This window comes from Ooceraea biroi, chromosome 1, assembly GCF_003672135.1.
Source record: "Ooceraea biroi isolate clonal line C1 chromosome 1, Obir_v5.4, whole genome shotgun sequence".
NCBI classification, from domain to species: domain Eukaryota; kingdom Metazoa; phylum Arthropoda; class Insecta; order Hymenoptera; family Formicidae; genus Ooceraea; species Ooceraea biroi.
Window position 1 is genome coordinate 20,506,570 of NC_039506.1, and position 26,623 is coordinate 20,533,192.

Here is a 26,623-nt window from a genome sequence, read left to right on the forward strand (position 1 = left end):
TGAATTAATGTAGTACCAATCTTATTTTTCAGGCGTAGAAACGAAAAATTGAAATGACAAATGCAATTACTAATAAAGAAGAAAATGAATAACGAATGAGAGCGTTTTGTAACTCGACGGAATACCGGCGAAGGAAATATTTGTTTCCACCATGTGACGGTGCTTTTTACTGTTTTCCTTAGCTAGACGAACGCATTCTTCATGTTCCCCGATAACAGCACTACGGGATTTCGGATATACTTATTTTTACTGGTCCATTTTCAAGAAAGAAGCTGTAAAACACTGATGATAGCAATACTCGTATCACATATGTATTACATACTGGAAAGAAATCCTTCTCTTAATACTCTCATATTATTAATCAGATTACTTCATCATGTTTTCACAGTCGCGGACAATCATTTCTCGCGTAGTCCGCTCGTTGCAAAAACCACTCACCCCTGTTCTCTCTGGTCTCGTTCATTCCGCCCGGTATCGGACTTTGTCGCAATACACTTTAATACATTCGGTCAACAGTCCATTTTTCCACATTATGCCTGTTTTCATTTCGATTGTGCATTCTGCCGTCGGAAAACGCACGATAAACTCCACTTCACCCAGCATCGATGTGGTGGTTCTCCGTTACGCCGGGCGCCATAAAAGAGGGAAGAAAGGGGAGAGAAAGAGTGCCAAGTTTCGCGTGCGGATAACGGATAAAGGCTAAAATTTCGCCTTTCAATTTCCCCGCGGTCCCATTTCAGCGCCGGCGTCGGATGCGACCGCCGGCGCATCGCGCCGCTCTGCAACGTCGACGTGTGCGCGCTCGCTCACGCTGCAACGTATAACTTAGCTCCAGGAATAAACTGAATACCATTCATTACGGTAACCCATCTCGCGCGCGGACGTAACGTCGAAGACGCCGCTGAAAGGCTGAGAATTGGAAATTCTTTGAAACCCACCCCCGCCTCACCCTTCTCGCTTCCGCCGGTTATCCCGCCGACCGTCCGGATACGCCGGCTGAAAAAGGCCATTCGAGAGAGATGCGGTTTGCGATAATAAACGAATCTCGCTCGTTCTGAATTCCGTCCCCCCTCGCCTCCTTCGCCAGCAGCAACGGCAGCAGCAGAGGGATAGGCCGACCCGCGTATTATCGAGATCGAGAGAACGGTATCCCTCTTCCACCGTCGAACGAGGGCAACGCGGTTTCGCTCTCGATACCTCTCACGAGTCGTTTTATGCTAAGCAGACCGCCGATAAAAAATCGCTCTATCACTCCAGCGCCACCCTTTTGGTGTTTCCGCTCGCTCGACCGTGCTCCTCAGCTCCGTCCGGTGACTTTCGACGCGCGCTCGCTCGATCATGAAAGTGTACATTAGACTTCATTATATCCGTTAATAAATTCCCACGTCATCCTGAGCCGTATCGGAAAGTAAGCAGTGCCCGAAGGAGAATCGAGGATTCTCCGCCCCGCGAAATTGAATAATCTTATCTGTGTAATTTCACAGGCTGAGCCCCCGCCGCCGTTTCCTCGCTAGCTCGTCCGGTTTTTATACCGAGATAACGACGTCGCAAATGAGATACTTCGAGAGAGGTACTTCGGGACGATACTCTTTGAGTGTTACATCCTCGCGCGACGGAAAAGCTTCAATTCCGGACATCGTTGCGCGCGCGGAAAAGCGCGAGTCTCCAACTCGCGGTCTTTTCACCCTCGATGTATCGCACGCTCGACGGTCGCTCACGGAAGCGCCAACGATCCCGCAAAATATCAAGACGCTTACCTCCCCTGTTGCAATCCGCTTTCCGGAAACATCACCCGGATAATTACCAGCCGTATAAGCGCAAAAGCTAGTTACTCGCTTTCGGTGAGGAACACTTTGAAGAGGAATCTTATGTAACGGCAAAGTCGCGCGGATGGAGAGAAAGGGATGAGGGAAGGGGGACAGGGAAGAAGTGTAGTCCCGTCGCAGGAGTTAAGGACGAGAGTCATCCTCGTCGAGTGGCGAAACCACTGCAATTAAGCAACCCCTCCCGCACTCGCCGTCCCTTTCGCTCCTCCCTCGCTTTTTCTCCCGACCTTTCGCAACCCGTACTTGAACCCACCTCCGTCCTTCCTTTTTTACGTCTTTACGCGATAATTAGCGCATCTTCAATATTCCTCCCGGTGCACGTATTTGCTTTGCATAACTGCCGAGATAATTAAACAAGCTGCGATTCTAAGACGCGTCACCGGCAGCCGGCGAAAGGTAGGTCCCGACGACGGCCTCGGGGGAGAAAGCGAGGAAAACACGGGGGTGGCGCACGCGGCGCCAGTCAAGCCTACTCTCCTCGAGTTTTCTGTTTCTCAGACATGTAAATCACGTCGCGGCAACGCTACCTCTCACCCTCCTCGAAACGAACCGTCCGGCCGAGTAATTACTGCCCCTCATGCACGAAGCGCTACTACTAACACGCGGAATCAGCCAAGGATGATTAAGTGCACGCCGGTACGATGAATAAAAAATGATATCCGGAAAATGTGCGGAAATCGCGAATTGCCAAGATAAATTTCGCGTAGAGTGCGTCGTGTCGACAATGTGTAATGCGATCACGTATCTTGATCATTTCGTGAATGTATAACAGAAATTTAGATTAATTTAAACTGTGATATTTTGTGTAATTTACATTAAAATAATTTATTTTGAACTGGTCAAGAGCGCTGGTTAAACTCCCGGTCTCTCTCATTAAGCTTTCTCTCATGCGTCACTTATATCGCAAAACTCGTAAATAAAATATTACATTCGACAATCGGAATGCGAAAGCACGCGTATGCGCTCTTTAATGAGGACCCTTCATCAAATGTGAGCGTGTACTCTGCAAGATCGTGCTTCAGCGCGGATCGCCACCATATATCCCGCGAAAAACGGCGAATAGGGGTTGGCGGGGGTAGTCGAGAACGGGTGCATAACGGAAACACGGATATCGATAAAAAAAATAATTCGTCCGGCGCGCGTGGGACTTCAGACAGCATTCGGGCGTCGGTTATAATGCAACGTTTTCGATTCGCATATCCGCGTCGCGCGTATCCCGAGCCTATTGAAAACAACCGGAAACGATAAAACAATATACCTGGCTCGTGCTCGCGCTCGCCCCGCATCGAAAGCACACTTGGAAAATATATTGAAAACACTCGAAAATGATTGAAATCAAACAAGTTACGGGGTTGACGAGCGTGAACGCGCGAGAGAGAACATACACGAAGCGACGAGGGTGACGGGGTGCGAGGGGGCTGGCGAGAGTGGGCAGAGAAAGAGGAGGATGTATCTCTCTATCGGACGTCCTCTCCATCCGCATCCCCCGCGAATACGCGGGGTCGATGGTTCAGATCGAACTGACGATTTCGGACTCGCTGCTCGCGCACGGCAGGAGATACCATCAACGGGAGCAGCGGCACAGAAGGGTAACTCGACCGCGAATAAATTGGTCGTTTCGGGTCGGTATATATCCACGTCGAGTACTCTATATTTTCACCCGTCCATCCCTCTCTCACCCTGCCTCGACTGACCGATCAAGCATCCGGCGGATTATACGGACGCTGATTTTCGTCGGCTCGACGTCCGACGACGCGACGCGTTAACGCGAGCGAAAAACCCGGTCGCGAGCAACCCCAGCGGAGGGTTTCGCGCTCGCGTTCCTGCCACATCCTCCCCGCGTAGACTACAGGCACGTCGATCAATATGGGCAGACTGATAGCGGCGCATAAATCATGCCACTCCTTATACAGTGCGATGTATTATATTAAATTAATAAAAATACGCGAGGCGCGTACGGTTTTTTTGATATACGCTTCCAGAATAAAAGATATGTCGGTTGCTGCGAATACCGGAAGCCGAGTATCTTTCTCGCGTATTTTTTTTTATCTTTATACGCGCTTGTCGAATGCGCGTCATCCGTTCATCGTAATTATTCATTGCAACAATACGGAGATTTTTTCCGATATTTTATCAGACGTGCGGACAATTATTGCGCAAGCATCGAAATGGAAAGATTGAAAATTGACAAGAATAATTGCGTCATGCTTTAAGGGAAACGTGACACTCGACGATTCTTAATACGTCGCGTTAAACGTCCATGCGCGAAAAACGATGTAATCACGTCACGTCGCCGTAGCGTTATGATTTACGAGTGATTACATGAATTATTTATAATCGTCCGTGTTCCTCAATATCTGCGGAGATAATAATTATCGCGGCCAAGTTAACGATTCCGTTGTCGGTAAATTGCATTGCGTGCGCATAAAAATCATTAACACGGCGTGGTCGTCGACTAACTAAAACACAAAGGGAACCCTGTTTGCCGACGTGCTACAATAAACGTGCTGCAATTAAAACATAAATAATCTCGCGGTTTACATAAATAACCTGCGGTATCGGCGCAACCGTTAATGAAACGCTGTTAATTATTAGATTTATTCGTTAATAATTGCCGGGCGGGGGAGTGATGAGTCGCGCCGATAATTAGCGAGCATACAATACGCGGCAAAGTGGACGAATTAACGCACGATAAATCTACAATTAGGAGAAAAAACCCGGCCGGTCGGTTGGCGCGCGTTCGCGAAATATGCAGACTTATGGAAGATGTAAAATATGGATAAAATCGCGTCAGCGCGGAAGCAGTCGTTTTACGCAAACACATGATTACGCCGCTGACAATTATTCCAACAGGGAATCATTAGATAGATATAACGCGCCGTTATCATATCCGGTAGTGAACTGCTGTGAACAGTCACGCACATGCACCCGATACTCGTCACTTTTTCCTCGAGCCACATTCTCTCTCAGCGTGAAACCTCGCTGCGACGTGGTGAAGATGTCAGCAGCAAGTCACATAAGATGAAGACTGAAATGGCTTCTCGGGAGAAAAGTCAGATTATTCGAATCGTCACGACTCGAATATCTGATGTCAATGATAATTTAATTATTCGCAATATTGAGCACGTCGCAATTGCAATATTTGCAAAATAGGCTTAGCAGCTAATAGGTTTTGAACGTTTGCGGTAAACAAATTTTCTACACATATAATGTGTCTGTATAATCGCTGTAATACAAATTTCCAGGTCAATGTAGAAATCACAAGTTAATGTGACAAGGTAATGATTGCTCGAGCGAGCAGAAAGATCGATATTGCGTGGCAATTACTCACCATCGCCGATGCTGCTGATTCGGTGCTTGGTAGGACTCGGAAAGAAGGAGCGGTGCAGGCAAATAATCACATTGCGTTCACTATTCACTCGTTTATTTAACACTAATAAGTTTGTGGGCGGATGGCAGATTCCCGGATCGAATAACGATAATAAATTCATCGTCATATGCTGACTGAGTCGCGCCTTGATGCACCGAAGATCGGAACCGCACTCTCAGCGCGCGAAACTCGAAACTATCGAAAATCATCATCGGAAGTCGTCAATCTTTTTGCTGTGACAACTGTCGAAACTCTGAACGGAAAGGTTTCTCGGAAAGGAATGACCACTCTATGTTTATTAATCAATAATAAATGTTATCTTCGCTTGGAAAAAATAATGTAGCTGGAAATAAAGAAATTTGCAGCGTGGTGGTTCGGCACTCAAAAACTGAAAAATATCTGGAGAAAATATCTGGCAAACGACATTCTAGATTACCTTAATACTTCCCGGAATAATGACAAATTAAACTATCATAAAAAGTTTTGACCGCTCGAACAAAAGTGTAAATAAAAGTCGTCGAGTATACAATTACTTATTGTCTAGTTGAAAATAGTTAGATAGATAAGACGCGAACTAATGTCACATTTAACAGTATAACCGTGCGCTTATCACTCATTTCTTTTTGCGCCGAATAAATCTACCCGATCGTCGAAACACCGCGTTCTCTTGTACTCCTTCCAATAGCTATTTGCATTATAATGCACTCATCGTGCCAGCGGAAATGAAATTCTCGCGTCGTTTCTTCGCGTAATTAGTGCGAGCCAGCAATCGGTCTTTTATCGTCGAATCCACGGCAACGCGGGATGAATGCGGAAGCGCGTCCCGTATCAACACTCGCCCACCTCCAACCCCGTCAATCCATTAAGACAGCCTTCGTGAGAGCCCGCGGGGGTTACCGGTGCGATTATTGCCTCGCCTGAAGCGTCCCAATCAACGGGTGAAGAGATAGAGAGAGAGACAGAGAAAGAGACAAAGAGAGAAAGAGAGATAGAGAGTCGGCGTATTCTTGTATGGTTGTGTGCGCATTAAGGAACGACGAGAGACGAGCATGTATAAGCGAGTGCTACGGGGGTGGCGAAAGAGGGTGGCGCACGCGGCTGGTGCACGGAAGCGGCGAACGGAGAGAAATAGAAGATAATTCTCATTGTTCCGCGCGTCGGAACGGCCGCCACTTCAAAGCCGTTCACGTCTCGCTCTTTCGCTCTCGCAGCCTCGGTTCTCTCTCTATCTCAAGCCTTCTTCGTGCCGTAGCTCTCTCATCGAACCCGGCGTCTGGCAGTTAATGAACTGCCCTTCGGCAGTAGCAACGTACTCGCCTCGTCTAGGAACCCAGCCAACCGCTGTAGAACCATTATCCATTTACATAAAGGGCCACTGCAGAAGCGGAACTGAGGGTTTACGCCCGCGCGCGCGTCCTCCGCTTCCTCCGCCCCTGGCGTGGATCGCTGTCTCACCCCCTCGGGTCGTTGCGGATTAATAGTCTTCGGTAAAGTGCGCCGCGCGATTTTCATGGTCTCGCATACTCCGCGCGAACTCCCGGGGAGAAAGGGAGGAAGCGTGAGGGAGAGTTTGGCGCTGTTATAATACGGAACCGTACGGTTACGAGGCCACTCGCGCTCTTGTTGACGCACCCCTTCACCCTCGAAATGGTCCCATTCGACGCGTGCGACTTTACTATAGGAAGTATGGGTTACGAGAAACGATTCGTGGATTAATGCGCTTCTGGGAATCTGAAGTTTAAAGGGGTACTTGATAAGCACGATTTCGTTATTATTACACGTGCAGCACTAAAAATTAAAATTAAAGATTAGAGACAGAAATAGTTTTATTGATACTTCATTTTTAGTTAAATTTTATTTAAATTATCTCGCAAAATGTAATTAGAAATCTGTTTATCATTTTTTAATACATGAGTTTTTACAGATGAAGAACGTTCGTCAATCAATGTATAATTTCATGAACGTACCTACCAACAAATACCTTAGTTACATACTATCGACATGACAGTGGACACGGATAACGCACTACCGACATGCATATATCACGAACGGAGACACGACGCGCGCGCGTTCATGTCTACACTATATCAACGTCGTAAATTACGAATAAGAGAGCAGCACGGCGTAACCGCCGACGTTATAGATCGCCCTTGTGTCCGGCGCATCAATTAAACATGATTGCATCAATTAAGTATAGCGTAGTAGACAGCAAGTAGACGTTTCCCAGGAACGACGTCGATAATCCGCCGGAACGAAGACAAAACAGGGGAAAAAGACACGATCGAGTCAGACACGGTTGACCGAAACCGCGGCCGCGAGCACGTGAGGGTTGCACCGAAGTCTCGAGTGGCGACATCTCTTTCATCCCCCTCGGTCGGCTGGTCGTTCTCACAGCTGATGCTCGAACCAGCAGCGATGCAACAAGCAAGGCGAGTGGCTGCGCTTCACCATCGTCATCGCGGTCGTCGAGCCGCAAAACGACGGCACGCGCGCGCCGTCGTCATCCCCCGGACGAGCGACGCCACCACCGCGCCGCGCAACCCCCAGCCAGCCCGTCGCTCGTGCTCAGACCGTTCTGCCACTCGCTCTCACGCTACTCGCTCACTCACTCACACGCTCGCTCACCTGAACCATTGATGTGTGCTGGCACGCGAGACAGACTTCCTCCCCGCTTGGCGGCAGCCTGATGGCGTAGTCGGCCGTGCCGGGTTGACGCTCACCGTACATCCGGTGCTACCATCGACGCGTCCACCCCGAGTCTCCTCCGCGCACGCTGAGCCGAGTGTGCCTCGTCGTCTTCCGGAACCCTCGCCCTCGCTCGGCGGAAGCACGCGCTCGACCACGCCCGCAAGAGTCCGCGTTTCCGCCGCGGCGCGTCCGGTACGCGTGACCCAGAGGCGAACCCGACGAAGCGAGGCGGACTCACGCGTCTATTTACGAAGGTGCAGCTGGGTTCCGGAGGGTTATCGGCGCGCTATCTCGCCACCCGGCACTTCTCTCCCTCTTGCACGTACGTGTCCGCGCGAGCCCGCGGCGCGGCTTTAATTCCGCGCATGCGACGAGCGCGCGCGCAACCGGTGGATGCGGATCGATCAGGGCCTCCTCGGCGAAGGGAACGGAGCCGCGCTTGTGTCTCCGCTGTTATCCGGCGAGGAAGGTCTGCCGCCGCGCCGAATCGGGGTTGAACAGAGCGGAACTTCGTGTGGTAGGACAGGGTAGATTTGGTTATCTCCTGGGGGTATGCGCGTCTCTCTCGATGCGCGTTCAACTTCATGGGATTCATGACTTTGGGAGTGAGTTCAGCACGTAGGAGTAACGTGAGCATTTCCTACGTACGCACGAAGAACAAAAGAGATTGTTCGACCCCGTGATCGTCCGTCCAGTATACGAGTATGGGGATACTGAGGATGAGGAAAAAATGCAAATGTAAATGTTCGCAGGTTTATGTCTCCATCGCTCGTAAGCTACGTGCATCAAGTCATGTTTCTCTTCTCTCATTATTTTTTCACGTTGCAAAGGGCGTTCAAGCAGCCTCTCTGGATCAGACTTCCGGCCTCGATGTTACCAGGCTTCACGTTGCTATCAGTTTTTGTTGACTCGGCATGGAAATCGTTAATGAAATTACTGGGATAAAAAGAAAATGATTAATAAAAATCATTACCGACGTTTGATGAAAATTCGAGATTTATTAATATGCAAAAACAATTGTAACTCGAGAACGGAATCAACACATTTCTGGTGAAACGAAGAAGAATGATGGAACGCTTGCAGATAAACGTGTAACGCCATGCATCCCATGTTGCTTGCTGCTGTACCGTGAATTCGCGAAAGTAATTTCAGCCGCGAGCGATACATTGTTCGGGAACGTTGATGATGATTGCTTGATTACGGATGCGTAATAACGGATTTAGCCGTGATCCTGGCGCTAGGAAACCATCCCGTCGACTGCAGCGTACTTACGCATTTAGGGGGTGGCGCGCAACAACGAACTTTACGGTCGCTGATTTTCCGGATCCTTAAGTTGTACTCGCGATGCATGAAAACGTCGTGGATCATAACCGATAAAAACGCTACCCTGACATCGTAGAGTATCTCGCGTGCGCTTCGCAGTTTCCGTCGCGTTACTATTTAAGCTTGAGAAATAAATTTGTCGAAGGACGGAACAGAACTCTCGTTTTTATTAGCTCGCCGTTACGAGGCGTGATGCAAAAATCAGTTTGTCGTCGGGTCAACCGCTTTCCGCTTTTGCGACGACTTCGCTTCAAAGTTTCAGGTGCAATAATAATTTATCAGGACGGTCTGGAGTTCAGAACCATTTCGTGACTCTCGCATACACGAAGTCGCATTTACATCCGTATGTGCCGCCGTTGCGACTTCCTCTCGTCGCGGCATCAAGGGGGTAACGATATGGCGGGCGTACGACACACACACATATCTCATCCCCGGATAACATTGAGCGAATTATTTATGTGGATGGAATTAAGTTTAAATATTTCATCCCCGGACTAATCTCCCGAGTACGCGGCTGCAATTTATTTACGGATATTCCGTCGACCTCCACCGCGCACACGAATTTACCCCGGCCGCGTCACGACAATGTGAGCGCGCGTGCGACAAACGCGCGCGCGGCGAGAGTTCTTCGCGGGGGTGGTCTCAACTCTCGCAAGGAATCTCTCGGATCGCAACGCAGACGAAAGCGAGGCGAACCCGTCCATCCGCCTGCGGAAACGGACGGGTCGATATATTGCAGTATTTCGCGTAGCGAGCTCGCCCACACGTACACAACGTATACCATAAAAGTAGTACCATTTTCAAATTGAGCTTAGCCACGCGATGCAAAATGCACACGTTTGTCGAAGCGTGCGAGGAGTCGAGTGGAGCGAGAACGAGACAAACGTTCCATCATCTTCCTGAATTTCGCGAGAGACGATTCTGGCTGCGTCTGATCTCGTTGAACTGCAGTCCTTCTTGTGTCTCGATAAATTTTGTATTAAATGAGTCCCGGCCACAGGACGGTTACTTCCGACACGTGATGACACGAGGTAAAGTAAACTGCGCGTGAAATACTGATCAGCGGCTGCGGAAACGCGCGATTACGCCAACGGAATAATAATACGAGTGAAAACAAGTTTCGCAAAACTGCATTTGCGACTGCTCTCCGCGCTTCTACTCTGTATTTCAGTTATCCAGAAACTCGTTCTCGTTCTTAGACGCTCAATGTTTGACGCATCAATCGATCCGCTAATTCCCTCTCACGCAAATGACGCTGCTGCAACGTCTTTAAGTACGGGTCCTCGAGAGAGACGCCCGAGATGAGCGACGAACTCGCGGGACTCGCCGTGTTCCCGAGCAATCCGGTCTTTCGGGAGGACGATGCTTCTGCCGCAGCGGCTCTTTTCGCCGAACTTCCGGTAGGACGTTTCGAGAGGCACTCCTGCGTTGCGTCATCCATCTCGGGGATCCTCGACTTTTCACGGTCCTGCGATGAACAAGACAATGTTAACCGACATCGACGGTGATCCTGGAGTCGCTGTCGTTGGAGCACCATCTCCTTCAGCCTCTCCGCTCCATTACGGAGATACACGAATAATTGCGCGACGTCCTCCAACGAAAAGTCAGTCGAAGAGTACCGGAGAAGCGAGGTCGAGCAAAAGGGGCTCAATTTACCTTTGAGGCAGCAGCGACGGCGGCGTCCCGATCCTTCAAAGGGGGCAAGAAACATTTTTGAGCGATGGCGCGTCTCGACTGCGAACACACAAAGGGGATAAGTGCTCGCGGGTGGGTGGCGGGACCGCTTTGATCGGATAAATAGGAAGGAAAGACGGAAGAATCAAATGATATTCACGGACCGTGATTTTGCACTTTGTGCCGCGCCGCGTATCGCCGATATCGAGCTCGCGCTCGCGGCTCTTTTCCAGCGAGAACGATACATGGCGGGCATCGTATTCTCGTTTTGGAAGGAACAGGAAATCGCAGTTTGATTTATGCTCTTTCGTATGCTTTTCTTTTTCTTCATTTCGGAACTTTAATTCAGTTCTCCTCATTTTATCTCGCACTCTGTTTCGTGAGGAACGAAGTGGCGATGTTGCATGATAGAACGGACATAATGTGAGAGACAGATAAAAATAATACGGACGCTCGAAAACGCAGCAGTTTATGCATATTACAATATAAATTTCTTTTATTGAAAATAGTTATAGCCCGAATAAAAAAGTTTATTTTCAACGAATAAACACTTCGAAACTGACCTCGTCTCTTTTATATACGCGCAAAAATATATATTGTAAAAATTAAACAAGAGTGAAAATAAACAGAAAACGAATAATGAATCACGCTGTCTCCTGTAAAGACTCCTGACCTGACCTCAAGCATAGTTAATGTCGTCTCTGAGCTATATTAACAAATCGATATCAGTTGTTAAACGTGTAAAAATGCGTGTACCGGCGACAAATGAAATTTTGCAACGTGTGAGTCACAAGGATGCTTTTCTTTGCGAAAGGCGTAGCATGGATTTGTCCATGCGGATCGCCGCTATTCTACCCCCTGGGTTCACCCGATTCGCGCTCGTGCTCTCAATTTCTGCCTACACTGCGTGGTTGTTGCGGTCCGCACCGAGAGCTTTGTATGTATAATTGAATTTACATGCGGATGCCGGTACTTTGGAGTGCGAGAGAGGGCCACTTCCGCGCGGGCTGCTTCCGGGTTCTCGGTTCTCGGCGCAGATCTTACATCTCGCACGCGGATCTAATCGATGTAACACTGAAAGCTCGATGGCGACCTAACAATATACGAGAATCTACGAGGACTTGGTCCGCGAGTAATGAAATATTTAACGTAAGTTGTGAAAAATGTGGAATTATTTCTCAATTTATTCTCCTTTCTTCTGAATAATTGAGTAATTTAATATTTAATAATTTTTTTCATTTAGACGCTGTTCACATTGATGAACGTAAAAGGAACGTCAGATTATTTGCCAGGAACACGAGAAATAATTTGTTACCGTTTTCCACGTCAGGTATCATTTTCAATTTTCAGAAGCGCATGATTCATTAGTGATGATACCAACGAACAGGGGTTACAGTGTACATTCATTAACGGAGCTTCCAGCGGACGTTGAAACAATATTGTGAATCGCCTTCGTAGCCTTGATCAAGATTCAGTATTTGCATGAGGAAATTGGATGGATTCGCGGTATATTTATTCGCGTCTGTTCACGGAATGAACGGACGCAGCATGGAATCACTTTTATTATATATCATTCGCAAAATTCGGCTGAGAAATATCTCGGCAATATTGCATACCATATTGTCATTAGTTCGCGAATGATGTAACGCAAGATTGTCGGTTATTCGTGCAGTTTAAGTTTAACAAATACCTTAACACGTTGGGTGCGGAGCCGACTTCGGTATGCTTTCCGTTCGGCCGGCAGAGAGAGCTCAGCGCGTACAATGTCAGTCCCCAGGGACCGACGCCGCACCCAACTTTAATGAGTGTTAATGAGAGCAGAAAGAAATAGAAAGAATACAAATAAGAGAGAAAGAGAAAGAGAGAGCGAGAAAGTAATACGATCTACGCATACGACGTCGTATGCATGCATAGATTCTTTCAGTACAGGATCAGCCAAATGGAAGCACATGCAGCAGCGAGGACGACAGGACGCAGGTTCCGCGCGAATAGTCGTTAAACCCGGAGAGAAGCTTCGTAATCTCGCGAGATCTCGGGTCGCGCGCCCGCTCGAAATGGAATAATTGAATGCAAGTTGTCAAAGTGCAATTAACTTAGCCGCGGCCGATACGAAACTAAGTTATTCCCGGGAATTGTATCCCGGCAGGAGAAGTGCGAGTTGCGCGAACACGATGGCGAACACGAGAACGGAATTTCATCCGGCCGTTATGAATATTTCGCTCACCCCGACGAGGCTCCCCGGCGATACCTTTCCTCTTGCAAATCGCGCGCAACGCGTCGTCATTGCAGCGCCCGGATGCATAATAAATCCGTAACAAGATCTGGAATCGATGCCGCGAATGGAGAATGCCATGCTGATGTACGGGAATAGAAAGTTCTAGAAAAGAACGTGGAGTGGTAAAATTATTGCCGAGCATTAATTGTAAATCATGACTGTTGGATTTAGCAGACGTGATGCGAGAATAATTTAATATTTCTGCAACTCTGTTTCTACGAAATAGTTTTTTGCTGAACGAAGAGAAGGTTTTATTTTCAATCCGTGAACGCATAAATTATAAGCTTATTTATTTACTACGACGCGTCTGACGACAAAATAGAACAATCATTAATAATTTCGTATTAATAATCAGACCGCATGATTAAATTAACGGCAGAATCGATGGGAGGGCGAACGGAGTGAATGACGTCGGAGCAAAACGCGCTGCCACCGCTTCTGCACAGCAAGATAGAACCGGAGGAAGGGAACGGAAAAAAATCCGGCATTGTTAACGCGGAGGCGGTACGTACGTAATTAATTTCGTTTATAAATCTTGCGGCCTGGTCATTACGAGGCTCGGCTCTCGCGAGTGCGCCGGGTAAAACGAACCGGCGCCCGTCAGCAATGCCTCTTTTGCGTCCTCTAATTGGCAATTAAATATCGACTGTAACGGGATCGAATGCCATCGATGCTAATTTATCAAGCGCAGCTCGCTCCCCCTCTCCCCCTCTCTCTTTCTCTCTTTCTCTCTTTTGCCTCGCTCATTATTTTTTAACGACATATTGTTGTACGAGGGTGGCCAGCGACTTGATCATGATTAGCGATCCTCCATGAGGAAAACGATCGCGTAGAAACGCAATTACGGATCCCCGGATATGCTCAACGTATGGCCCGGACGGCGAACCGGAACTTTGCGGAATCTCGTTTCCGATAATGCCCGGGATTCCTCGGACGAGGACGCGGAAACCCAAGACGCCTCCAATCGAGGGGTGCGTCGCGCGACCGCGATCGAAGATATGTTTGACACCTTGAACGCGAGATTCGGGACGAGAGGTGCGGAATACGCTTTTACCCGAGGGTAGAAGCCACGACATTCCTGATATTACTGCTCGTCCCATTTACAAAGAGAGACCGGTACAATAAACGTAGGAGTAAACGTAATATCATACAACTAATGTCACACACAGGTATAGTAAGTAAGTAACATGTAGTATAAATAATAATGAATGCAATAATTAATTAACATAAATGCGGAACGCAACTTGACGTGGGACGTTTCTCTCGCTCCAAGTCTCGAAGGCTCGAAAATTTAATAACAGAATACCTGTATTCTCCTGTCGCACGTAACGCTTTCGTAAATGAACAAATTAAATTAGAGATTCGAAGAGAATAAAAAATAAAGCTCAAGCTCGTGCTTTATGACATTTGCAGGAAACGGTGACACACAACGAGCGGACGGACGATGTAATCGTACCAGTGGTCTGGCAAAGCTTGCAAGGTGACGACGTAGTCGTCCAAGTTACCGGGACACTTTGGCCTGCCATGCGTAAGACAAACCGCAATCGGTGATCCATCAAAAGGATGCCTGGTAATCGTACCTTAAGTCCTCTCGTTCGCTGCAGAATCCGCTCGCGATTGCGCGCGCTAACCGAGTCTCCGTACGATCTCCGGCGCATCAGCCATTCTCTCTGCAACAACAAACAACCCCTGAAGCTACCACCATCACCACCACCGTTATCACCACCACTACTACTACTACTACTACTACTACTACTACTACTACTACTACTGGCAGTACAGCGACTGCTGCGGCTACTAGCAGCCCGGTCGAGAGAAACTTTCAAGCTAAACACGCCGGCACTACATCTGACTAAAGGCTTTATTTGCTTTTTGCAAGGGTTGTGCAGCGAGGGGGATGATAGCGAAGCCCCTTCGGCTCGCGCGCCCATACGTCTGCACTTGTGCACCATGCGAGAGCATACCGGCGACCGCAAATTTGCGGACAGATGCGGTTGTAGATTGCTGTTTACCGTGAGGAGAAGCAGGCGGAGGAGCAGGAGGTGTACACTGACGAAAGTGCGAGCAAACACGACGTACACGAGTAATATCTTTCTGCGCGTAACGAAGTCGGGGTGTAATGCTGGTGCATGTGTGTGACACGTATCATTCATACGTTTGCGTATCTTTGCGATAATGTAACATACGCGTAAATGTATCTTTTGCTCGATACCCCACATTCGTACGTCAAATCTGAAATGCACAGATCGTCGATATGAACCCGACTAGAAAAAAATGCGATGAATATCGAAAGCAAATGTAATTGCACCGAGAACATCTATAACGTTTTATACCAAGTATACAAACATTTTATAACCACAAAATGTTATTTAATATTAACGAAATGGCACGTCGTCAAGAAGATCTTGATATATTTGGCTAAGTGCACTGGAACGTTAAATATTCACCCCATCCATCCGGCGCAAAATAAGTCTGCGAAATATTCAGAGTATCGGAATTGATGTTATTAATTATTTACGGTGATACACTTTTGAGTATCGGATCACAAAACTGCGAAATTGCTCCCACCATGTCATACATCTCGTTCATTATTTACATGTCGATATAATGATCGATATAAAGTACAAATTGCGATATGCAGCAATAAAAAATACATCAAGATATATAGACGTATAACAGACATGTAACTGGGTAATGTTACACGTGGGGGTTGAAAGTCTTTTCGTCGCCCGGCTATCAGACTATCAGGCTCATAGCTCGGATCTTCGCAGATCCGCGGTGAGATCGATCGAGCGGGAGCCGTACCAAAAATCGCGGGCTGCCAACACGACCCACTCGAATCCGATACAAAGTAGATTATGCAAATGCTCATCGAACGAGGCCGATGACGGAGAAACCAGCGGGCAGGTTGGAGATGAGACAACGAAAAGAAATATAGAATGGGGCGATTCGAATGGTAAACGGAAGAGAAGATAAAGGTGCCGATCGACAGGGAAGCAAAGAGAGAAAGAGAGAGAGAGAAGGATGGAAGAGAGAGAAAAGAGCTGGAGGAGATTGCAGAAGGAACGGATTAGTCACGATAAATCGAACGGCGCCACCCTTAAAAAATAGCCAGCGAACGACGGCTCTCCTATTTTCTGATATGCGCGATACGAGCGTCTGCTTGTGGCACGATAACGCGTGTGTTATATTGCTTGCAAATCTCTACTAGAAAGTTTACTACCGCTAAATGATTGCTGTAGACTCTACACGTCCGCGTTAATAAATTAAAATCATAATATTATGGGGGTACATAAATTAAAATCATTATATTGTAACCGCATAATATGAATATAGTGCAGTGTATCAAAATATTGTAATACAATATTTGGAAGTAGGGGAGAGAGAAATTCAACATGATTATTGTAATATTTGTTAGATAATTTTGTACTTTAGATATACGCAGTAGGTAACATTTATAATTACATTTCACATCATTACGTATCATTCAAATGCAAACTGCGATACAATTTGCTGCACAATTGTAAATTAAAACGAATCATAGTTGACGATCTCTCTCTCTCCTCTCTCTTCCTCGTAGACTCCAACATTCGGCAATATTCGTCAATTAGATATTCATCCACGCACACCTACGACATTTAACGTCGAGTGACCACGCAGTCGGTTAATATCGCGCGCAATTACTGGCGCAATATTGACGCAAGCTTTCGTGAGTCGCCATAATTATGGGCAGCATGGTCAGGTACCGCACACATCTCGGTCGCCGCTGTCATCCGCGGGTGTCTCGTCAGCTTTACGCGTCCGACGTTTCATTGAAACCACCCTCAACGCCGGTGACGCCGACAAAACGACGGCGACGCCGGTGATCGCGGTGACTGCTGCTGCTCTGTCGGGAACAAATTTGTTCCCGTATATTGGCGTACTTATCTGCCCCCGTACCTCGGCCGCACCCCGGTAATCCCGGATAATAGCCTGCGAGTGTACAACGAGCGCGCGCCGGCGCCCTTATAAGAAACACCTGGATAAAAGTCTCCCCGACCGGTCTTCCCTTCACTTCCGTCGGAAATTCCCCCGGTGCCCTTCGCCCCTTCGTGCTCTTTTTGGACTTTGGGGAATCGCCGGAAGTTCGATTGCCCAATTGAAGTTTTTTTTTACGGCTTTACGTGTCGCGGTTCTCCACGACGTTTAATTGCGGATAACGTATTGGGTTGATGCCACCCTTTTGCGCGACGCCCTATGTCCCTTCATTGCACGTACAGGGCGCACTCCGTTCGCTTGCGTTCCTGGTTGATAGGATCCTTTGACCAATCCGAAGTTAATTTTTAATCAGCGAAGATTTAATCGGACACGTGACCCTTTGTCGCTTTCGTAGAATCCGTGTGATCAAAATTGGAATTGGAATGCTATTGAACCAAAGTGCTCTTTGAGTTAAATAGAGACACTCCTTTTAGCTAATTTTGCTTCGAAATCTGTGAACTGTTTTAACATGATTTATTATAACATTCGCGAGATTCTTATAACTTGATTATAATTGATTAAATAATGATAGATTAATAACGAAATTTTACTTAATGAATCGTCTTATTTCTTAAGCTTCTTGATGAAAATCCTTGTGTATATTTTATACAAATCTCCATTATTATAGTAGTCTTTGATTTAATATTCCTTGCAGCTTTGTGCACATATAACGAATTACATTATTTTATTTTACAGCATTTATCTCTAACTGGAATATGTTTCAAATTATCCCGAGTAAACGATCTAAGATACAAACCATTAATTTTCAAGAACTCCACAGCAAAAAGTCCAAAGTGATCGCCTTAAACGTCTCATTGAATAAAACAAATCCGTTGTATAATTATTCAACGACGTCAACGTGCACTTACATTTTTATGAAAAGAGCCACCGTCAACTTGAAATAATTTATATCAACAATCATCGGTGGATGGCAAACGTGCATGCGCGAGACGAGCGTTATCGAGCTCGTTTCACGATCGCTCGCGGCGCTTAGGGGAGGAAAAGCGATGCGTCCTCGTTCGACGGCGACGCGGACGCGAAACACCGTGAAGCTTTTTATGCCGGGACCGGCGTCTCCGCCCGTGGCGCCCGGAAACGACGTCGGCGAACCCCCGATGGTGATGGGGTAAACGAAGCGTTCCCCGCCTGTCCCGAGGCACGCCTAAAGACAAAGGGTTTCCGATGGATTCCGGGCGAGCGGTCGGGCGCGGGACGCGGCTGCGCCCCCGTACAGTCGCGTGAAATTTTAATTTTCAATCTGCTAAAATTGTTACCAGCGAGAAAACCGACCGACCGTCTCGAATCCTGCTTCCGCCCTCGTGAGCGTGCGAGCGAGCGGATAGACGTTACTCGCTCGCGCGGTACGCGCGGCTGTTTCCTGCTGCTTGCGAGAAAACTTCCTGCAAGAAGAACCCTCGCTTAGATCTCCCCGCACGCGTTTCATTTGGCCATGCCGCCTGAAAGCTCCCTGAAAAATTTACGGACACAGATAGGTCACGTAAACCGAAACGCATCGCTCAAAACCGCGAGAATTTACCGCATCCTTCAGCTAGGAGGAAGTGACGATTGGTCTCCGCTTTGGTCGTGCATTCGCGGCTACGATGACTCGGACGATCACGACGATGGAAAGCGGACTCCCTGAAGTTCTCCATACGTACATGTTGCGCGGTTCGATTTATGAGTTCGTGTGTGAGTGAATATCAGAAACGCGAGATACATTAATTTCCGTGCGCAAGATAACGACGTTCCCATACGATTCCAGTAATGGTGCTGGTGGTAGTAATAGTAATACTTGCGGGCTTATTATTATTGAGGGCTTAGGACAAGCTCTCTGAGGTCCTGTAGAAAGCGCATATGAAGACAGTAGCAGGACGCGGAAGCAGACAGGCTTTGAGCAGGCGAGGGCGAGAGTCTGAAAAATCGGCCCCGAGGCACCCGAATTACTTGAAGCTCCTTGCATTAGGCGAAATTGCAGAAAAAATTATGTTCCATGGAAAGGAAAAATAAAAAAGAGAAAGAGAAGAAGAAAAGAGTAAAATATCGAGTTAATGAATCTACGAAGATTCGCGAGAGATATGCGGAGGAGAGATAGGAGGGACGGTTCGGAATCTCGTTAAAATTATAGCGATTCAACCCTTGCACGAACTTCCACTGCGTTCCTGCCGGCAACGTGGCTTTCACGTCCGGAGAAAAACGATTATCGCAATTAGCGGATTAAAGTACTTGGTGAATTAAATTTTTCGCCTCGGCGACGCGCTTCTTGCGCGTCCGCGCGCGTCTTTCTTCGTGCACAGCGAAACGAACGGACGGACGGACGGACCGAGGAAGTAGCTCTCGCCGTGTCGAGACGCTCGTCGTCAACGTGCGCGATTGCCAGGGAGCTGCAGTTTGTCGTACGCAGCTACCTCTAATCCGATATTGTGTACCCGTTGTCGAGACGACAGCGAGTAGCACGCGCCCGAGCGGAACCGGAAACGTCTCGAACGCGCGCGTGTGTTAATTAGATTGAAGCTGCGCGCGGCTCGACGAGACTCCGTCGAGAAGGACTGTTCCTCAGGGGTGAAAGCGTTAACTGCTTCGCGGCGGGTCCACGCACTGGCTACGAGACTACGAACGGAGTTTCTCGAGTCGCCTCGCCTCGCTTTTCCGCTGATGAAGGAGCTTTCCAGCGAGCGAGGTGACTTATTATCGAACCCTCCGTTGGCGAAATAAAATCAAGCGCAGAGATGCTGTTTCGGTGCTGTTTTGTACACGAAGCAGAAGCGAAGACTCGTATCTCGCGTATTCGTGCTGAATCGGACATCACTCGATTTGATATCACTCGATCATCGATTCCTCGTCGCATTATAACCGGTATTTTCGAAGTGGACGCGCTATAGTCAACAGCCAGCTGACAGATTTCCCGATGCGATGGTGCAAAATTGTGCGGCGCGCAGCTGCGAAACGCCGCAACGCCTAGGACGAGCCGCAACGAGCTGCATCGGTCGACGCGATGAGCATCGATGATGCCGAAGAATTAATCGAATTACCGCATTAATCGAATATCGGAGCGTTACGTTGCTGCGCGCGCGTAACCGTGTAACTTCGTCGGAGAGATCACGGAGGGAACGTTGTTTATTAACGTACGTACTCTCGGCGCGATCCGGCCCGTAACGTAATTACCTCCCATCGAGGACACTAACAGTGAAGATGCGACCATAAACATCCTGAGATAAAAGGATAAGGATAAAAGAAACGGACGGGGACGGGGAAGATAAATTTCGCGATAAAAGCGCGAGCGAACTCGGCACGCCAAGTTTTAATGACGTTCCCGAGTAATGTAAAATACTTTTATACTCATTATCAAGAGAGAGACAGAGAGAGAGAGAGAAAGAGAGGGAGGGACCAATATAGAAAACGTGAATTATCGAAGCGGGGAAACTTTGATCGAACGCGCGCGAGCGCCAGCGACAGATAAATTTTCGGAAATGAGAATTGCGTGCCGCATCTCGAAATCACGCCTGAACAATCTGATCGCGACGATCCACGGATGGAAAAGCGACGGGGAAATTTCCTCGATGTTCTCTGTGACTAATCGTGTGCAACACGAGAAGCGGATTGCAAAAGAATATGTCTTCCTCTGTTCTGGTGACTCACGCATGATAATTGGTACGTATCACGTATTATCTCAGTTTATATATTTCAAAAAATACTTTATCTTTGTCTTTACTTATTTAATTTTTTAATTGCCTCTTTACTGCCTGTTTCTCCGTGTAATTTTTATTATTATCGGTTTACTTTATTCATTACACCGCGCGGCATAATTCTCCTCCTGGGGTTTAATTAATTGTTAATTCTCCGGTAATATAACTGCGCGTTAATAATAATGATGCACGCAAGGAATTTTTGTTGAACGATGCATGGCGATAGCAGCAAAAATTATCATATTTTATGACGCTGCACCGAATTAATATTCGTATCAACTCAACAATGGCTACGTTACAGCAATTAATTAACAATTCATTCAGCTATTTCTTTTGATCCTGACGCTGTAGAAATGTACTATGTACAATAAATGTTCCTCTTTCCGTAAATATATCCCAGCTAAATCAGAGCGTAAAACAAGAACTGTTCTCCTTACATAATATAGCAATACTACCACATTATTCTTACATGAACGTACCTTAGTTAGCATCTCGTCCTTATCAGGACCCAGAGATCGATCGGGCCTCGACACCGACAGGCTCCTGTATTCCTCGATGGTGTACGGACGGTATCCGGACCTCTTCAGCTTGCTATCCGAGACGCTGTCCGGAAACTTGGCGACCGTTTCACAAGAAGATCGCAATTCGCAGGATCGCACTAAGATCTCAGCATGGTCGATGTGAGCCTCGAGGAAGCGACGATAGAAGCTGAACTCGCTACTGTCGTCCCGCGAGGTCGCCGGCAAAGACGTGTGACCCTCGTCCAGGCTGAGGTCTTCGAGCTGGCTGTCGCCGCAAATCGACAGGGTGGAACCCTCGGGAGACCGGATGCGCGGGTACGCCGAGGTGGTACCTGGGGAGAGACCTTTTCGGTACCTTCGGTGAATCCACCTGTAATTCTTGATCGTGACAACTTGACACGCGACGCCGCCCCCCGGAATTATAGCCCCTGCTGGACATAATGGCGAACAATAGTGCGGCGTGGCTTGTCATGCCGAGGGGTGTATGTACGCATCGTGTATTCTAATTATCTTAACCACGGACCGCTCGTCGAGGAAACCGTTCGTCCGAAGGGAGGAACGTATACCGCGCGAAAAGGAAAAGTGACGTGAAAAGTGGCGGACAGTGACGTGAAAAATGACGCTGTCGGCTTGCCGAGGCGGCGGCGGTTCCTCGTTGAAGAGAATGCCGCTTGAAAAGTTTGCGCGTCATACCTCTATAAGGTAACAGGATTTTTAAAAGCAAGGGCGGGACACCATCATATTTTTTAGCTGTTGTCCCGGAAAATCTTCTCCCTCTCGGGAAACGCTGTTCGGCTGACAAATGTGCCAATTGACCGGCATTTTCCCTCAAGTACAGCGCTGAATTACCATTTCAGTCTTGGCTGAAAATACTTTTTTATTCTATTTCTTTTATCTCCGTTAGAGATACAAGAGTGTAATCAGTTTTATTGCGTTTCCTTGAAAGTAAAATGCATAAAGAAAAATAGTTTATCGGTTAAATATAAAGGCGTAAAGTTATCATTTCAAATATATTCATATATATATATATATTTAATTATTAATTATTAATTATTAATTAATTACTCCTCGGTATACACGCGTAAAATTATGCAATTGCCGGACATGCGTACGCATCCCAAAAGGCACATGGAGCTGTTAGAGCAATTTCATCGAAAGTTTCAGATGTTTTACGGGGAGCGGGCGCTTAATCCCCTTTCATAAAAATGTAACTTTTTTCATCTTCCAACTTTCCCGCGCCGTAATATGTAGAAACTGTGGCAGCTATTTCGCCTGCATCGCGTCGCGGTGGAATCCGCGCGCTGAGAGTCGCCGGCAAAATAAAATTCCATGCCTTACAACAATGTGTTTGAGTAAAATTCAAACGTACGATTTAATATTCCCGACCCCGCGCGGCGTCGGTCGCCGGTCGGTTAGCGGTAGTCGAGATTCATGCACGTGGCGGAGAGAAAATTTCCGACAAATTCACGTGAGACCCGCGCGTGAGTTACGCGGGGCGAAAGCTTTTGTTATCCGAAAAAAGAGGCGAGCTCTCCCGCGGATTCACATTTATAATCCAATGTCAATAATTCCTGAGCGAGAAAATAATTCAATTTAAAAGCTCACCCCGGGGAGAGAGAAAAGCGCTGGCCTCGGACCATTTTATCTCTCTCCCCGTGTGTGTATGTATGTGTGCGTAGTATTTGAAATGATAATTTTACGCCTTTGTATTCATGAAAATGCTTTCCCGAATTGGTACATTTGTCGTCGCGATTCTCTCGTGCACGGGAATCAAAAAACAGGAGACGACGTCGCACGGACAATGCGAAGCCTAAGAAACCCCCTTTCTTGGTTGGTCTTTCGCTCTCACTCTCTCTTTCTCTCTCTTTATTCCTCTCTCTTTCTTGCAATTCCAAGATCCAGCCACTCTGGGAAAGAGAGAAGGGAAAGACAACGTCAAATTATCCGGCGAGATTCGTCGACCGAATTGAGTATCCTGTCGTCCCTTCCGCGCCCAATCTCAGTCTCTCTCTATCTCTCTCTTCTTTTTTCGCAGCAACGCACATCTCGCTTCTAATCACGAAACAACGTGAACGTTCCTCGGCAGGAAAATTGCATCCCCATTACACCCGGCCCGCCGATGGGAACGACGAGGGGATTGCAGCTTTGTTCTTTGACGTTGTACCGCGTATATGAAGGTGTCCTCCCAATCTATCCAATTTGGAGATCCGCAGAAGAAGAAGAGAGAAAAGAGCTACGAATCTCGCCCGGTTTCCGGGACTAACTGAGTCTACGACGATAAAGCTCCGAGTACGAGGGCGGCCCGATGGGGTTGCGGGACCACGTGGAGGGTACGAGCACGTTGTCCAGCCTCTTGTCGGCTTTCATCCCGTCGCTGCTGCCGCGTCTGGAATTTCGCGTCACGTTCCCTGGAGAACGCTGCTCCGTCGTCGCTCCTGACGACGTGCGAACACGAGGACAACAACGACGACGAGAACGACGATCCGCACCGCCTTCCTCGCGGCGTCCAACCGCAGCAACGTCGGCGTCGTTGCTCTTTCTTATGCAAAGCCACGACTCGGCTGGCGTCGCGCGGCATTCCTGTTGCTGTCGACCTCGTCGGGCGAATCCTCTTCTGCTCGCAATTATCGGATTCCTGCCGCCGTGTACGGTCGTTGTGGTATCATCTGGAGCATCGTCGACGAAACGGCCGGTTGGCAGACTCTCTTCTTCCCCGGAATCGCGTCCGTTCAGGCATGAGCCTAGGCAGAGCCAGATTATTATCGCAAATAGATGTTGATTTCGATATTTTACAACGTACATATTTGTGAGTTGCTTTTGCGAAACGCACGGGATATATTGATATAAAATAACAAATTAATTTAGTGTACGAAAATACGTGAATACACAAATCGTGTAAATTCGTAAAATATGAAATATGTAAATTCCACTCGATTGATCGTGTTCTTCGGTGAATTTTCTGTAAACGATTTATCCAGCGCAAACGACGCACTTTGAAAACTCTGTGCACTCATTCCCCCGCAAATGTGATTTTACGGCGTGCGCTATCGCGGAGCATGCGAATTTCCTATTCATTACTGACCCGCATGCGTTTACGCACGTTACACGTTAGGCGCACTTGAAATACTGTCAATTCACGCGACAGCGACACGTATAATGTGTCCCGCGAACGCTTAACGTGATCGATCGCTTAATGTTTCCAGCACGTTTTTGCTGGGAACATAATAAAACCCTTCCACCCCCCGTGGCTGTATTTCTCGTTGGAAGAATCGATAGCAGATTTCCTCGTCGTCGTTCTGTCGCAGCCCCGAGACTCGCTCCGTCCAACTTTGCTCGTCGCTTTTTAATTATCCCGCCGAGTTTTACATTACCGCGAACGACAACGAGTCGGCCGGACGTTACGTTTTATATCATATAATTGGTACTGTCATTAACGAGGCGATCGATCGTCTTTGGTTCCGCTCCCTCGAGCTGCCGTTTTGAAACTTTCCGACCGACTCCTCGACGGCGGCTGTCGACGGTGCTGCGCGCCGATCATTAATTAATTAACGCGCGATATGCTGGTATTCATATCCATTCGCTCGACGAGAGCGAAGAGAGAGAGGAAACAGAGCATCTTTCCGGATTACGACGGAATCGAATCGTGTTATATGCGAAACGCTTGGTCGTCTCATCGTTGCGGTATGCGCTCATCTTTTTATTACACCCTCGCTCGCATCACGTTGCGTACGCGCGCAATTATTATCCGCTAACGAGGGAAAAGGGAGACATTTTCAATGCAACACGATAATATAGAATTTCAATCGTGGAACGTTATGCAGGGATTTCTGAAAGAGTATTTAATTCTAGCAAATCTCAAAACATTGTTGTCAGATATCGAATTCATTAACGTGCCTCAGGTGCGTTTTCTGCTTTAAAATACGCGCTGATGAATATTTAACGCGCGTAATATTCTTAGAGCATCGATCGATTCGTCAATGTAATAAGTTTTCTTGATTACAGACTATGAAATGGAACTTTAATTGTCCTTAATTGAAACTCGAAAAATGCAAAAGGGGAAATATCGTGTATCAGTTCTTTGTCCAAGATATATTTGACATATCCGACATTGGTCATACCTTTTAATTGGGTGGATGTCGGTGGTATCGGATTTACATAAAACGAAGCGTTCTTGTCAAATTTATCTTTGATTGCTACCAGATTACATCCATTGTCACTATCATTGTCAGAAACGCGTTCCTCCAAGGAATCTGCTTCCACGTTCTCCAAAGAGTCCAAAGAATACTCCGACATCACCGCGAAACTTTCATCTGGTGCGGAAAAAGTTAATAAACACGCCACAAAGCGTGTCAGGTGGCGACATTAATCTTGATTAATCTCCATTTTTCGTGCGGCAAACTTCGCGCTTTTTTCTATCTATAGGAGTTGACCCGAAAAAATGCATGCGGCAGATCGTATGCGAGATATCTGTCAATTTTAAGCAAATTTTTATGCAGAGTACAAAATTAGAACATTGCATTAGTATCTGTTTGTGTAATTTCAATGCTGTTATACTGTCTAATTTCGGTTTGCTATTTTGGAAATCGAAGCTTTCATTTTGAGAAATTCTCGTATTTTATAGAATTACTGTACAAATCAGGATTATTGAACGTGCAAATATTTAATTAATATTTTATATGTATAAAGATTTATCTCAGAATTCTATTCAGTATTAAAGTACATAAAAAATCTCACCTTGTACGCAACAAAAAGTTTAAAATGCTATTTATAAAAATCAAAACTAAATATGAAATCAATAGTTAACTAGCCAAGTACCTCGAAGCAATTCAGTTTGAGTATTTTATCCAAATGTTTTCCATGCATACTCTCTTATTACATGACGACATTGAAGTAATTGGCGTGCCCGGGTCGCATTAAAACATGTTGTCCTACCTATAATCTGTACTTTACATGTGAATTATGTGTATCGACTAAGTAATGAAAAAAGATATTTATAATCACTTTCTTAGTCTGCAAAACTGTAAATGTGTTCATTTTATTTCTAACAAGATTTGTGAGTCATTATTGAAAATCAAGATACAAAATACAGTACAAATCAAGATGCTGTACAAATTTATAAGACTTTTAAAAGATATTTAGAAGAAGACATGACCACTGCGACACGGGCACGCCAAGTACTTCAATGTCGTCATGTGATAAGAGAGTATGCATGGAAAACATTTGGATAAAATACTCAAACTGAATTG

General features: G+C 47.0%; 2 protein-coding genes across 2 annotated transcripts in view; both read right to left on the reverse strand.

The window, feature by feature from the left end:
- The window catches only part of LOC105278547 (beta-1,4-glucuronyltransferase 1), a 30,028-nt gene extending 21,809 nt beyond the window's left edge, over positions 1-8,219 (reverse strand). The window contains exon 1 of the mRNA XM_011337712.3: positions 7,822-8,219. Coding sequence (XP_011336014.1) covers positions 7,822-7,923 — 102 coding nt within the window. The 5' untranslated portion in view covers positions 7,924-8,219. The remainder of the gene's footprint in view (positions 1-7,821) is intronic.
- A 648-nt stretch (positions 8,220-8,867) lies between these two features.
- LOC113561982 lies at positions 8,868-25,670 on the reverse strand. The gene is made up of 5 exons (XM_026969727.1): positions 25,496-25,670; positions 23,642-24,118; positions 21,336-21,805; positions 14,554-14,826; positions 8,868-10,798 (listed from the first exon to the last, which is right to left on the reverse strand). Exons 1-5 carry the CDS (start codon positions 25,668-25,670, stop codon positions 10,403-10,405), a joined length of 1,791 nt encoding a protein of 596 aa, XP_026825528.1. The 3' UTR covers positions 8,868-10,402.
- Positions 25,671-26,623: the final 953 nt, after the last annotated feature.